Source organism: Stigmatopora nigra, chromosome 10 (assembly GCF_051989575.1).
Source record: "Stigmatopora nigra isolate UIUO_SnigA chromosome 10, RoL_Snig_1.1, whole genome shotgun sequence".
In the NCBI taxonomy this organism is placed as follows: domain Eukaryota; kingdom Metazoa; phylum Chordata; class Actinopteri; order Syngnathiformes; family Syngnathidae; genus Stigmatopora; species Stigmatopora nigra.
This window is the reverse complement of record NC_135517.1, coordinates 1,789,380-1,803,774: the sequence shown is the minus strand read 5'-3', so window position 1 is coordinate 1,803,774 and position 14,395 is coordinate 1,789,380. Positions and strand designations below refer to the sequence as shown.

The following is a 14,395-nucleotide window of genomic DNA, read 5'->3' as shown; positions in this document are numbered from 1 at the left end:
GGCCTCGTGACATGAGGAGTCAATTTGTTTGCTCATAGGTCGTTCAATGGGAACATCTGGCCATGTTTTGACTGAGCGTTTCTCGTCTTGTAATTTGGGAAGTTTTTTTTGTTTTTAAGGTTTAATGAACAGTTTAAATGTAAACGTTGTTCTTTGATAATACGTAGTCTTAAATTGGTGCTCGGACGATTGGTCGCCGGTCAAATGGTGACAGAGAGTTGACTGTTGAAATCAGCTCTCAAAATTATATTCATGAGAGAGTTTAATATCTAAGTACTGTTTAATATCTATAAGTACTGTTAAAAACAGTAGATATTTAGATATTAAACTCTCAGAAATATATTTTTGAGCGCTGGTTTCAACAGTACTTGGATATTAAACAGTCCTTTGATATGACAGTACTTGGATATTAAACAGTACTTGGATATTAAACAGTACTTGAATATTAAACAGTACTTAGATATTAACAGTACTTCGATATTAAACACTACTTAGATATTAACAGTACTAAGATAATAAACAGTACTTAGATATTAAACAGTACTTAGATATTAAACACTACGTAGATATTAAACAGTACTTAGATATTAAACAGTACTTAGATATTAAACAGTACTTAGATATTAAACATTACTTAGATACTAAACAGTACTTAGATATTAAACTCTCATGAATATAATTTTGAGAGCTGGTTTCAACAGTAAACTGTCACCATTTGACCGGAGACCAAACGTCCGGTCGACCAAAACATCCGGCGACCAAAACGTCCGGAGACCAAACGTCCAGTCACCCTTAAATCTAGTTTGTTTACATGCCATTGTAAATGGATTTTGTACAATTAAACTTGGCCAATCCTGACAATTCAAACCAATTGTGCTATGATACAAGCAGTTATTTCTAATCACCATAAGACTCATCCAATAAATAAAAACCATGGCCGTTTGTTCGGTTTCGGGCGACGAATAAGCCTTCCCTTCATGTTACAGATCCTATACAGTCCTATACAGCCACCCCTCCCCCACATCATCAGTCCATATGTCTTCTGAAACAGTCAGTTGCCCAAGCAGAGCAAGCTCCTCCCCTGGCAACAGCAGTGAGATTAGTTGCTTTATCCTGGGTCATGTGAGGAAAATGGGCCACACAAAAGAGTCGGAGAGATGTGCACAACAAACCATGGCCGCCGCCGCCGCTCCCCGGGTCTTGGCGCCCGTTCTCGCATCGCAGAGATCCCCCAAGAGCTGAATGTCGGCGTTGTCGAGGGTGGGAAAAGGCCTCGCTTAGAGCGGCGTTGTCTTGTGGAAAGATGGCTTTTTGTCGTCTTGGTGCAGTGTGTGCTCTCATTCCGCACAACAGTGTGTCAGAATGGCGAGAACGGTGCCAGCTGCGGTAGCCAAGACCTCTCTTGCTACGGCGCCATTCCCAAATGAACCCTGTGTGCACTTTTGGACAGTAACGCAGCATGCTGCAGTCTGATAATTGGGATGGATTTACACTGTATTTACAAATACCAGTTTCAAAATCAAATTCACTCATTTCTTGATTTAAATTAACATGATCTGATATTTGACAAATTTTACAAATTCTCCCATGATTTATTTTGGTTTAAGAGCCTTTTAATACAGTACCTTACAAATTAAAGACAATTACTTATGTTCAACTATAGCTGGAACGATATTTATCGTGAAATAATTAACGATAATATGAAACTTGAGATTTCAAACCAACGTTCATAGAAGAAGATGGCGAGGAAATGTGTTAATAGCATGTTAGCAAAAGAGGCTAATGTGTAGCATGAACGCAAAAGGACAATAACAAAGCTAAAATATGCCATTATGAGATGCAGGACAACACAGAGCTGATACAGAAAAAGTTTGGTTCATCAATGATTATATTTTAATATAATTATAAAACCAACAGGGGACATCTGATTAATTATGTATATTTAATTGATTTGGAATCTGATGATAATCTTGGACAATAACACAACTGTGAGATGCAGGACAACACAGAGCTGATACAGTAAAAGATCCAAGTTAATTCTCCCTAGCGTTTTATTTCCTTTTTTAACCCTAACAGAACAACAAAAAACATTTTAAAATCATCATATTTCATCTTCTCTTTTGTTATAAAGCAACAGTTACTTTAATAATTGAATAAGGAGGAAATTAATGTAAGTACTTATTCACAAAAGTTTCAAATTTGCTACCAAAAAGACTGACATATATTTTTATATCGTTATAACATATTTTGTCTTATTGACCAGCTATAAGTTCACCTAAATAAAGGGTTGCTTCCACTTTTTTGCCGGAAAGCTCTACTTTTAATTTTTACCGAGTACACTGAGAGGCTAGCTAAGACCCAACGATGACTAACAAAGGGCGTCGAAATGAAGCTCTTCAACAACAAAGCGAAGCCGTAACGAGCAGCTGTGACAGGTCGTTTCTATTCACCAAAGCTAACGGCACCACACTTATCATCCTGACGAGACCTTTAACGATTGCTAATTGTGTCGGACATACATGTTCAAACGGTGGACTCGTTTTGATACAAATGAGACATTGTTGACATCCTAAGGAACACTAACAGTCTTACTCTCAGATCCACTTAATGACCTAAATTCAACTTCAACACTAGTATCCGACTCTGGACGTCACTTTTCAGACATGGTGGGGTTGTCAAACCTTAAATTTACGCGTTTGTGTGTGTTATTTGGCACTATTGATTGGATCTCAAGCACAATGTTTTCATGTTTTGCAGCTCCCCAGGCACGCTGGCCCCCCTTATTCACCACACGACATCGCAAAGGGACACCCGAGCTTGGCGGGGACCCCACCAGGTCATGCCCACTCCCCGGCACTCTCTCAGGTATCCGTACCCCCAGCTCCCACGTATCGCTATCCCAAGGGCTGGGAGACGGGCGGAGGGGTGAGTTTTTGTGAAATTTGTTGTCTTTTGTCGTCTTTGTGATTGTGGATTTGTTAGTTTCTTTCTGGATTTGCAATGGCAGCAAAAACTGATATTATCTTGTTTTGAGGTTTTGATACTTCATTAAAATACATGTTGGGCAGTCCAAGATACTTTATTACCGTAGTTTCTGGCATACACGCTGTATTTTTTGCTGATTTTTCTTTTTTACTGGATCAAGGGTACGGCTTATATGCGCACAAATTAGGCTAGACGTAAAAAATAGAGAAAAAATTAACAGATAAGACGCTTAACAACATTTATTTTAACGTCTGTGGATGAAATTACAGAAAAAAATATGCTGTATTTTCCGTAAAACGTGAAAAAACTCACTCACTTCTGCCTGCCATTGCTCGCTCAGGGCGCCGCCATCTTACAGAGACCCCTATGGACTCATTTTCTGGTTGTACTGGTCACATGACTTCCTTTTTGAATTTGTCTACATGCAAAAAAACGCTTTAGGAATGTGCAATCCAGAAATTGATTTATAGAATATCTCAAAAATACCACATGCGATTATTTTTCTTTAGATTTTCCCTTCAAAGTAAAACATTTGTACTCCCTATTAAAACCCTAAATATGAACCTGAAAATTGTAAATCGGGGGGGCGGCTTATACTCGAGAAATTGTAAAATTCAGCGATTTCAAGCCAATTTAAGGGTACGGCTTTTCCGCAAAACCGGCTTATATGCGAGAAAATACAGTACCAATCATTTTATTATCTTACACGAACATAAATGTGTCAACTTCTGAAACATCATCATCAACACCATATATTCCCTGGAAAATTTGCAGTGCCACTGGAGTGTTAAAAGTCCAGTAGCCCGGTCGGTGTATGTCTTGAGAACAGCTCTGGTCTTAACGCTCTAAAAATAGCACACTCAGCAAGTACACTCTTAAATGGGCACGACCACACAGACTAGAGTTTTAAGCAAAAAAGATCAACTAGTCTCCACAAAACTTACAGATTTTTATAGTGCCACTACGGTTAAAAAACAACATTTCCCACTACAGCATGCTATAATTGCCCGCTAACTCAATAGCAGATGTGTTGTTGTTCATAACACTGTGGCCAATGAAGTGTAGGCTCTTTAATTGACTTGCACCTGACCTCTACATCTTGTTATCCCCTACTCTCAACAGTCTCCGTACAACCCTGGGCAGAATGCTGGCTCCGCCCCTCTTGTGTATTCTCCTCAGACGCAGCCAATGAATGCACAGCCACAAAGTCGCCCGGTGAGTGTTACCCCCCTCTAATTTTTCATGTAAAACATGCTGTAAAACACGAAAAACATGAGAGTGGACAGAGCTACTGCCACTGGTTGTCGCGTAAACAGCGCCATTATGGGTAAAGGGGTAAAAAACAAAAATACATAAAAATAAAAGTTTGGATTTTATTTACTGCGCGCCATATGATCGCTGCTGCGCAGAGAAGACGAGAGTAGTGTGCAATCTTGACAATATCCTTGGATAGCTTGATTACCGTATTTTCACGACTATAAGGCGCACTTAAAAGTCTTACATTTTCTCCAAAATAGACAGTGCCCCTTATAATCCAGTGCGCTTTATAATCCAGTGCGCCTTATAATCCAGTGCGCTTTATAATCCAGTGCGCCTTATATATGGAAAAAACAGAAAACCAAAAACTAAAAAACACCACTGTCGGATATTAAAAAACACAAACGTCTGAACTGAAACAATACTGTTAAATATGCAGATGCCATCTTAGTTTACAAAATCTTTCATCATATAGCTCCTCCCCCACTGCAAGATTTGATACAAAAAATCCAAAACATCAACAATGCCTGGCTCTAGAGGTGACTGTGTAGTAGTGAGTACTTCATACCTGGAAGTCAATAGCAATTACCGTATTTTCACCACTATAAGGCGCACTTAAAAGTCTTACATTTTCTAGATAGACAGTGCGCCTTATAATACAGTGCGCCTTATAATCCAGTGCACCTTATAATACAGTGCGCCTTATAATCCAGTGCGCCTTATATATGGAAAAATGTCATTCATTAAGGGTGTGCCTTATAGTCGTGAAAATACAGTATTTTGTCATAGAAATTCAAGCTAATTTGTCGCCATAGGAATGTAACTATCATAACTAAAGAACCCCCTGCAGTGAAATGTTGTTCATGAGTTTGTTTGTGTATTTATGGCAATATTGCTGCATCATAAGCACTGTTGTCGCACTGCTGATTTCCCCATCTCCTTCTCTCTTCCCTCTCTCTGCCTGCTTTGCCACCATTGCTTCAACCACTCTCCGTCCAATCAGTTTGCAACGGGCCCGCGACCGACCCATCATCAGGTACTTAGTGATACTACGATGTTTCTTTCTGTTTCTGCTGTGTGACTTTCCAAGTCATCATTCTGTTTGACCCCCGCTAACATGTACAGATGCTATCTTTAATAAGCATTGTTGGTATTAGGCCAACCCACCACCATCGCCCCCAAGTCTTACAAGGTCATTGTCCGCCATTAGTGCAAACACAGACATAGTTGATGTGTTGGCATTGAGTAAAACGGCGCTACGCTCTGTTGTGCCACCACGGAAGTGGAATCGGAAAGTCGTTTTTAGCCCAACAGTAAGCCTTTTCATTCCAATGGAGAAGCGTCCATTGTGTTTGGACTGAGACACTCCATGTGCCAATTTATTCAATGGTTTACATTTCTGTGTATTTGCTGTAGAGGGCGTTTACCATTAAGTATTAAGTTGTACTTCTCAAACAAGTTTGATGTCATGTGCACGTGTGTGCGTGTCTGCCGTCTGACCAGTGCAATTGGCTTCTTCTCTCTTTCCTGCTCTCAAGGGAGGATTCAGGCCCATCCAGGTAACATGTTTGCACCAACCGGCAGACCTGCATGGCATGATGATAACCAACGATTTAGGGTCATCACAAAATGCTCTTCCGTTCACACGGGGGTCCCACCATCTCTTCTTTGATGGCAAGGGAGGGGAACCTTTTCATTTCTAGGATTTTAATATATGACACCAAATTTACCAATGAATATTACCATCACAATCCAATTTATTTGACATAAACTTTTATTCAGAGTTGTTTTTTACCCATTGGGTGTAGGTTCCCCACCCCTGTGCTATGACTTTTGTCCTTTCTTTATTTCACTTTTTTCCATTTTTCAAGACTAATTTCCTAACCAGCTTGCACACAAAATCGTGACCGGACGTTTGGTCGCTGGTCTTTTGGTTGCCGGTCAAAAGCTGACAGAGAGTTTACTGTTGAAACCAGCTCTCAAAATTATATTCATGAGAGAGAGAGTTTAATAAGTAAATATCTACAGTTTTCAACAGTACTTAGATATTCAACAGTACTTAGATATTCAACAGTACTTGGACATTAAACAGTACTTGGACATTAAACAGTACTTGGACATTAAACAGTACTTGGACATTAAACAGTACTTGGACATTAAACAGTACTTGGATATTAAACAGTAATTGGATATTAAACAGTACTTGGATTATAAATAGTACTTGGATATTAAATAGTACTTGGATATTAAACAGTACTTGGACATTAAACAGTACTTGGATATTAAACAGCACTTGGATATTAAACAGCACTTGGATATTAAACAGTACTTGGATATTAAACAGTACTTGGATATTAAACAGTACTTGGACATTAAACAGTACTTGGACATTAAACAGTACTTGGACATTAAACAGTACTTGGACATTAAACAGTACTTGGACATTAAACAGTACTTAGATATTAAACAGTAATTGGATATTAAACAGTACTTGGATATTAAATAGTACTTGGATATTAAATAGTACTTGGATATTAAACAGTACTTGAATATTAAACAGCACTTGGATATTAAATAGTACTTGGATATTAAACAGTACTTGAATATTAAACAGTACTTAGATATTAAACTCATGAATATAAATTTGGGAGCGGGTTTCAACAGTAAACTCTGTCACCAAAAGACCGGCGACCAAACGTCCGAGCGCCACACAAAATAGCATGCGACATTAATCTGTAACACACTAACGCACTGTTTTACTAACATTTCATTGTTTTAGAACACTTTTTGTGTCGAGACCCCGTCCACTGTTGTATTGACGTTCTTCCAGGAGGTTTATTTTAGGTCCACCTAACAAGACAATCTGTTTCCTTAATCCTTTTGCTGACACACTTGGCAGATATTCGCCGAGCAGTTTACCAGAAAAGTAATTCAACTTGATTTATTATGTCAATGTCGTAGATAGCTCGCGTTTTGTTTACTTCCAACTTTCTCAGCTAATTTCATTCTTTCTACGGACTCAATATTAATCACTTTTTTGTAGTTTTTCCTTAAGAATGCTCATGCAAAAAAGGGCTTTCTTACCAATGTGTCGGGAAGCAAAAAGACACGAGAACGCAATGTCGATTCCATGGCGGCTTCACAAAGAAAAGCTTTCTGTGATGTCACAATGGGAAGCGTCTTGTGTTTACTCCCATCATGATAGATGCCAACTGCAAACATCTCTAAACAACCATTGTTTATATTGTCTTAATTATCCATGGCCAGCGTGTACTTATCCTTTCGAGAGTATGTCCAGTGGAAATCTTAGTTTTTTTACTTCTGACAAGATTAGGCGCACAGGGTTAGTTGCTCTTTATTTCTGAGTCGACAAGTTAGCGTGTTAGCGCTAACAGCATTTCCTGATTTTGAGGAAATACCATTTTGTGGAAGTGGATGGGATCAAATTGGCATGACAAACCAAGACCACCTTCTCTGATCTATATTATTATAGGTGCTTGATGACAATAATTGCTGTTGTTGTGATTAGTTTTTCCAGAGGACTCAGATGCAGACTGCACGGCCCACCATCCCCACCAACACCCCCACCATACGGCCCGGATCCCAGGCTCCCACGGCGGCCGTCTTCCCCACTAATCAAGCCATCATGATGACCATGGCGCCCATGCCTTTCCCCTCACCGCAGGCTGCACCCTACTATATCCAACAGGTGAGCGAAAGAGATGCAGTACTGTTGACACCCATTTTAACAAAACTTGTTATCAAAATATAGTATCAGTCAAATTGTTCAGAAATTATTTTCTAGCTGAGAAATTGACTTAGTAGTGATTTAAGCTATTTAAAAGTTTATTTAAATAGTTGTTTGGGCTGTAGTGTTCGTGTATGTATGTGTGTGTATATATGTGTGTATATGTGTGTATATATAATGTGTGTGTGTATATATATATATATATATAAATGTATGTATATGTACTGTATGTATATATGTAGATATGTACTCTATATGTATATGTATATATGTAGATATGTACTGTATATATGTAGATATTTATTCTATATATGTATATATATGTAGATATGTACTCTATATATGTATAGATATGTAGATATGTACTCTATATATGTATATATATGTAGATATGTACTCTATATATGTATATATATGTAGATATGTACTCTATATATGTATATATATGTAGATATGTACTCTATGTATATGTATATATGTACTCTATATATTTGTATATATATATATGTAGATATGTACTCTATGTATATGTATATATGTACTCTATATATTTGTATATATATATATGTAGATATGTACTCTATGTATATATATGTACTGTATATATGTATATATATGTAGATATGTACTCTATATGTATATATATGTACTGTATATATGTAGATATGTACTCTATATGTATATATATGTACTGTATATATGTAGATATGTACTCTATGTATATGTATATATATGTACTGTATATATGTATATATATGTAGATATGTACTCTATTTATATGTATATATGTACTGTATATATGTATATATATGTAGATATGTACTCTATTTATATGTATATACATGTACTGTATATATGTATATATATGTAGATATGTACTGTATATATACTGTATATACAATCAATTACATTTCTCTCTAAGCAGGGTTTAAAACTCAAATATTGTCCCTTTTTGAGCTACTGTCACACATCTAGCTAAAAGCGGACATTTTTCTCCAAATCCAAAAAAGCACAAGTGGATAACTACCATCTGTTAAGCCTCTGATCGGGCATTTGGGTGCAATCTCTATTATCTCTCTGGTGTAGGCCATGCCACCCCGCTGGTTTGCATAAAACATGGCTACAAAAAAAGCCTGAGCACAAACATTTTGATAAAAGAATATAAATCATGTCTTAAAGCAAACTGTCTGTTTCTCTGCAGTATCGCCACAGCACTGCCTATGTGGCACCTCCACAGCAGTATTCTGTCCAGCCTCCAGGGACTGGTACCTTCTATCCAGGTCCAGGACCAGGGGAATACCCGTCCCCATATCGTGAGTCTTGTCTCTAAATTCAACGAAACAGCACACCCAATAAAAGAACAACCAACTATCGCCAATTCTTTGTAATTTCTGTTCAGATCCCCTCAGGTACCACCCACCCGTATCACCCTCGGTCCCTGCCCCAGTTCCCACAGCACCCTACTACCCAGGGCAGACCGTGTACTCGGCCTCGCCGCCTATCATAGTGCCTACAACACAGCAACCTCCACCAGCAAAGCGCGAGAAGAAAACAGTGAGTACTTTGATGGAGTATTTCCCAAACTTTTTTGGACTAAACTACACTTTTAGCAGTGAAAAATCTCAAGGCAATGTCAACAAAAGTTGAAAAATAGGCAACAATGGTGCTGCCATCTTACCTTGGATTGAGAAACCAGACCGCTTAACACGCACTTTCTATTTGTACCGCTCACATGACCTTCTTTTTGAAATTCTCTGTGCTTTAGGAATCTGCAATCCAGCATTTGATTTATACAGTATCTTAAAAATATTACATGAAATTATTTTTCTTAAGATTTTCCCTTCAAAGTAACACATTTGTACTCCCTATTAAAAAAACATGAATATGGAGGTCAAAATTGTGAATTAGGGGGCGGCTTATACGAGAGAAATTGTAAAAATCAATAATTTTAAAGCAATTTAAAAGATGCGGCTTATATGCAGATGAGTCTTATATGCGGATGCGGCTTATATGCGGCGAATATGCTACAAAATACGATATTTGTTAAATGTAACTTCTTCCCATTACAGGTCATACTATAGTAGGAAATGGAAACTGTACAGTCATTAGACCTGTGCACTTTAGTGAGGTGTGTTTTTTGTGCCATTGTCCTCACAGATTCGAATCCGCGACCCCACTCGAGGTGGACGGGACATCACCGAGGAAATTATGGCTGGGGGTTCGGGGAGCAGGAACTCAACGCCCCCTGTCGGCCCACCTACTACTCCAACACCTCCTCAGGTGAGTCTAAAAGTATGGCGTAAAGTGTTTTGGGAGAGTTTTTGTCCTCTTGTGGCGTCCCCTGAATGTTAATAGTGTGTCCTGTTTGGTTTTCATTTTTAGTGTCTGTCTTGTGCTTGTTGTCAATTAATTCAGACCACATCCTTTATTTGTATTCATTGTTTCTGCTTATTTTTGCATCATTGGGACTCATTTGGCTTGCATCCCTGTTGATTTGTATTTTGCTCAGTTCTGTTGGTTATTATCCTCAAATTTTCTACCTCTAATTGTAGCAGTCGCTGAGCAGCAGACAGACTCCGGAGCTGCAATCGCCCCCACAGACGCAGCATGCCAGTCCTGGAGGCTTTACGCCCGAGCCCTCTGCGCCCTCTGCGCCATCGCAGCCACCACAACAAGCAGCGACGTCCAAGGCCTTCGATGCCAAACTAGATCCAGGTGAACCACAACATCCATAACATCCACATCGTGGAGTACTGTATTTTCAGGACTATAAGGCGGACTGCATTATAAGGCGCACCCTCAATGAATGACTTATTTTTCATATATAAGGCGCACTGGATTATAAGGCGCTCTGTCTATTTTGGAGAAAATTTAAAACTTAAGTGCGCCTTATAGTCCTGAAAATTCGGTAATTCAGGGAGTGCTTAAAAAAAATAAGGTCATTCCCAAAAGCATTTGGCTCAGAAACTACTGAACATCTTATCTGTTGTTTTGGGTTTTTGACAGTATTGTAATTTTGATTTTTGAGCTAAAAACACAGAAAATTTTGATTAAAAAATGACAATTATTGATTTAAAAGGGAGAAAATCAGGAAATTTAATATACAACTATACTCTTCATTTTAATTTGATCCTAAAACAGAAAGTCGGCACTCATGATTGACTTTCCCGGGCCGCACAAAATGATGCAGCGGGCCAGATTTGGCCCCCGGGCCGCCACTTTGACACATCTAGTGTAGTGTATACAATTTTGGGATTTATAAAATTTCATAAATGTTGACAATATGACTTAAAAAAAACTAAAATCCGACATTTCAAGTGAGGCAAAAGACAATAAAAATGAAGTTATTCTTCATTCTTACTTACCTGAATTTTTTTCTCCTTAAAGGTGAGACCCCAAAATTGGAGACATTTATAGAAAAGTCTTCCTCACCCACGCTCCCGCCACCAGAAGCTTCCCCAGAAATCCCGAAAGTCTTAGAAAACTCTTCCACCGTCGCTTTGGCTGCCTCAGAGCCAACGCTAACGACCCTCCCCACCACAACCATCAATACCAGTGACCACCGGCCCCCTTCGGCGTCTTCATTCTCCTCCGCCATAGACCATAAACACTCTTCCCCAACTCCTTGCACTACCAATACTGACAAGCCTATTTCAGACCCTCCTTCTCGGACTCTGACCATCTCGCCTTCGCCGGTGGTCCCCAAAACCGTGAACGGCATCGCGGATCCCGAGACTTTGACCCCCGAACCACCTCCGACGTCGCCATCCGCAGAACGCCGCCATCTTGCTCTCCAAGACGCCTCTTCAGAAACCTCATCCGCCGACGATAGGCCGGAGATGGCGATAACAGCCGATCTGGCACCCGTCAAGTCTTTTGCGGCGGTGCCCGTGGCCCTGTTGGCAAACTCTACGCCCGCTTTGCAAGCCGTGTCGCCTTCTGGTCTTCCGCCTCTGGTGAAGGCATCGGCAGAAACCGATAAGCCCAAGGAGTGCAAGGAAATTGTCTCCAAAATGGCGTCAGAGGAGCCTGAAGTCGTAGCCGAAGCAGAGCCGCAGATTAATTCGTTCACGAGGAAGAGCCCCACTACAGGTATGCAAAAGTTCTGGAATACTTATTGAAGTGAAATCTGGGTCATGCCAGATTTGAAAGAGTTTGGCTTCAAAGTACTTAAAAAAGTCCTTTACTTGTGAAGTTTTCTGATCCATACTTAACAATATTTAACCATAACCTGCCAAATGTTTGATTAGCAACCTTACAGACTAATGGAAAATTATATAACATGATTTATTTGATATTTACTCGTATTTGAGAAATCACAAGTGTGACCGGACGTTTGGTCACCGGTCTTTTGGACGCCAGTCAAATGTACTTAGATATTAAACAGCATTTGGATATTAAACAGCACTTAGATATTAAACAGTACTTAGATATTAAACAATACTTAGATATTAAACAGTACTCCGATATTAAACAGTACTTAGATATTAAACAGTACTTCGATATTAAACAGTACTTACAGTACCTAGATATTAAACAGTACTTAGATATTAAACTCTCTCTTAGATATTAAACTCTCTCTTAGATATTAAACTCTCTCTTAGATATTAAACTCTCTCTTAGATATTAAACTCTCTCTTAGATATTAAACTCTCTCTCATGAATATAATTTTGAGAGCTGGCTTCAACAGTAAACGCTGTCACCATTTGACCGGCGACCAAACGTCCGGCGACCAAACGTCCGAGCACCAATCACAGGTTCTGGTAACATCCATACTAATGTTAGCTTTGCTAGCTGTTACTGCTGTACAAGAGGAGAACTTTAGTTGTGTATAAGTAAAGAGTCTGATGTATTTGCAGTCAATCCAACTTGTGCTGCTATACCAAAGACCTGGAGGAAACCAAATGAATTGCTCCACGCCGGAGATGCACACCAGAAGGAGAATGAGGTAGGTGGCGGACATTTTTCACATTATTTTCAAAATTTAAGCCCATGAAAAATGTTGAAGTTAAACGCCATGGATAAAACTCCGAAAAAAAATACGTTTATTCTGAAATTACATTTAAGTAATATACAGAGGGCATTGGAAGAATTCTTAAAAATACCTGAATATGTTTACATCATTTGAAAAAATTAAATAGAAAATGTATTGAAAAGTAAAGCTAAATACAAATATTTTAAGACAAAAACAGAAGTATTTAAGTAAAAAATATATATATACATTATAATAAAGCTGAAAAAAAATCAAAATGTATGATTAGTTTATCGTTTCAGTTATTTTTTTGTTCAAAATTAAATAAGTATAGCATAAGAACCCTGCTTATACTGTAACATTATAATGAACTTTTAGGTCGAGCCTCAGCCTATAGATTCTGTTGCCGTGGAACCAGGACTGCTACCGGATCTCCCCTCGGACTCGCCATCAGTCACCGCCCCTGCCGAGCCCCCTGCTACCACCGGGAGTCCCGAAACGAACAAAAAACCGACTGTCCCGGAGGAGAATGGCGATACCGAACCGGAGCTTTTACGGAACGGCGCTAGCCACACGTCAGAGACAGAAAGCAACGACAATGGCGTCTCGCCGGGGGAAAAAGACCCTTCCACTGTGCCATCGCAGGACATAGAAGGTGAAAAAAAATCAATTTACTATTCTCATGAGCACTTAACATTTTTTTTTTTACTTTATACAATGTTTTTGTTGGTGCAGATGTGTCCGATCCAAGCAAGAAACGGCAATACAACCGGGGATTTTTGTTACGTTTCCAGTTCATGCCCGCTTGTGTCCAAAAACCTGACGGTCTCCCACCAATCAGTGACGTTGTCCTCGACAAGGTGAGTTCATCATATGATGGGAGGTCAATATTTATGTACAAGTACTGTATTTTTTTAGTATTAGCTCCATGAGATGAAAGCTGGGGGATAAAACTATCAAAAATTAGAGTGAAATTATTTTTGGCAATGATAGTATTAAAACGTTCGATAAAATTTTGATCATTTTAAACTGTAATTACACCAAATGACCTTTTAAGAATTGGGGGGCGCTGTTTTCGAGATGAACGCTAATTCCTGACCAATGCTAAGGAGAAGAGGATGATGAGGAAATGTGTTTTTAGCATGTTAGCAATAGTGGCTAACACGGACAAAATAAATGATTGTGAGATGCAGGACAACACAGAAAAATACACTAAAAAATCCAAGCAAATTCTCCCTGGCATTTTATTTTTTTATGTATTTTTTTAATTAAATGCCTCGCAAAGAACAGCCTTATTGAAAATATCCTTAACCCACTGTCCTCATTTAAGGACAGCCTATAATATTTTTCTTACTTGATATCAATATGTTATCCTATTTTTTTTTGTGTAAATGTTCTGAAAACGTTGCAAAAATCTAAAACTTGTTATCTT

General features: G+C 38.8%; 1 protein-coding gene and 1 long non-coding RNA gene across 2 annotated transcripts in view; one reads left to right on the top strand and one right to left on the bottom strand.

Annotated features, from left to right (window-relative positions):
• The window catches only part of eif4g3a (eukaryotic translation initiation factor 4 gamma, 3a), a 33,807-nt gene that overhangs the window by 8,000 nt on the left and 11,412 nt on the right, over positions 1-14,395 (top strand). Inside the window, exons 3-15 of the mRNA XM_077726072.1 lie at positions 2,758-2,925; positions 4,108-4,200; positions 5,246-5,278; positions 5,781-5,801; positions 7,772-7,951; positions 9,192-9,303; positions 9,390-9,544; positions 10,148-10,270; positions 10,543-10,705; positions 11,378-12,082; positions 12,851-12,939; positions 13,342-13,618; positions 13,699-13,823. Coding sequence (XP_077582198.1) covers positions 2,758-2,925; positions 4,108-4,200; positions 5,246-5,278; positions 5,781-5,801; positions 7,772-7,951; positions 9,192-9,303; positions 9,390-9,544; positions 10,148-10,270; positions 10,543-10,705; positions 11,378-12,082; positions 12,851-12,939; positions 13,342-13,618; positions 13,699-13,823 — 2,244 coding nt within the window. The remainder of the gene's footprint in view (positions 1-2,757; positions 2,926-4,107; positions 4,201-5,245; positions 5,279-5,780; positions 5,802-7,771; positions 7,952-9,191; positions 9,304-9,389; positions 9,545-10,147; positions 10,271-10,542; positions 10,706-11,377; positions 12,083-12,850; positions 12,940-13,341; positions 13,619-13,698; positions 13,824-14,395) is intronic.
• On the bottom strand, positions 643-7,368 carry LOC144202942 (uncharacterized). Its single transcript, XR_013327589.1, has 3 exons — positions 7,327-7,368; positions 3,302-3,403; positions 643-1,439 (listed from the first exon to the last, which is right to left on the bottom strand). It is a non-coding gene; the product is annotated as an uncharacterized LOC144202942 (long non-coding RNA).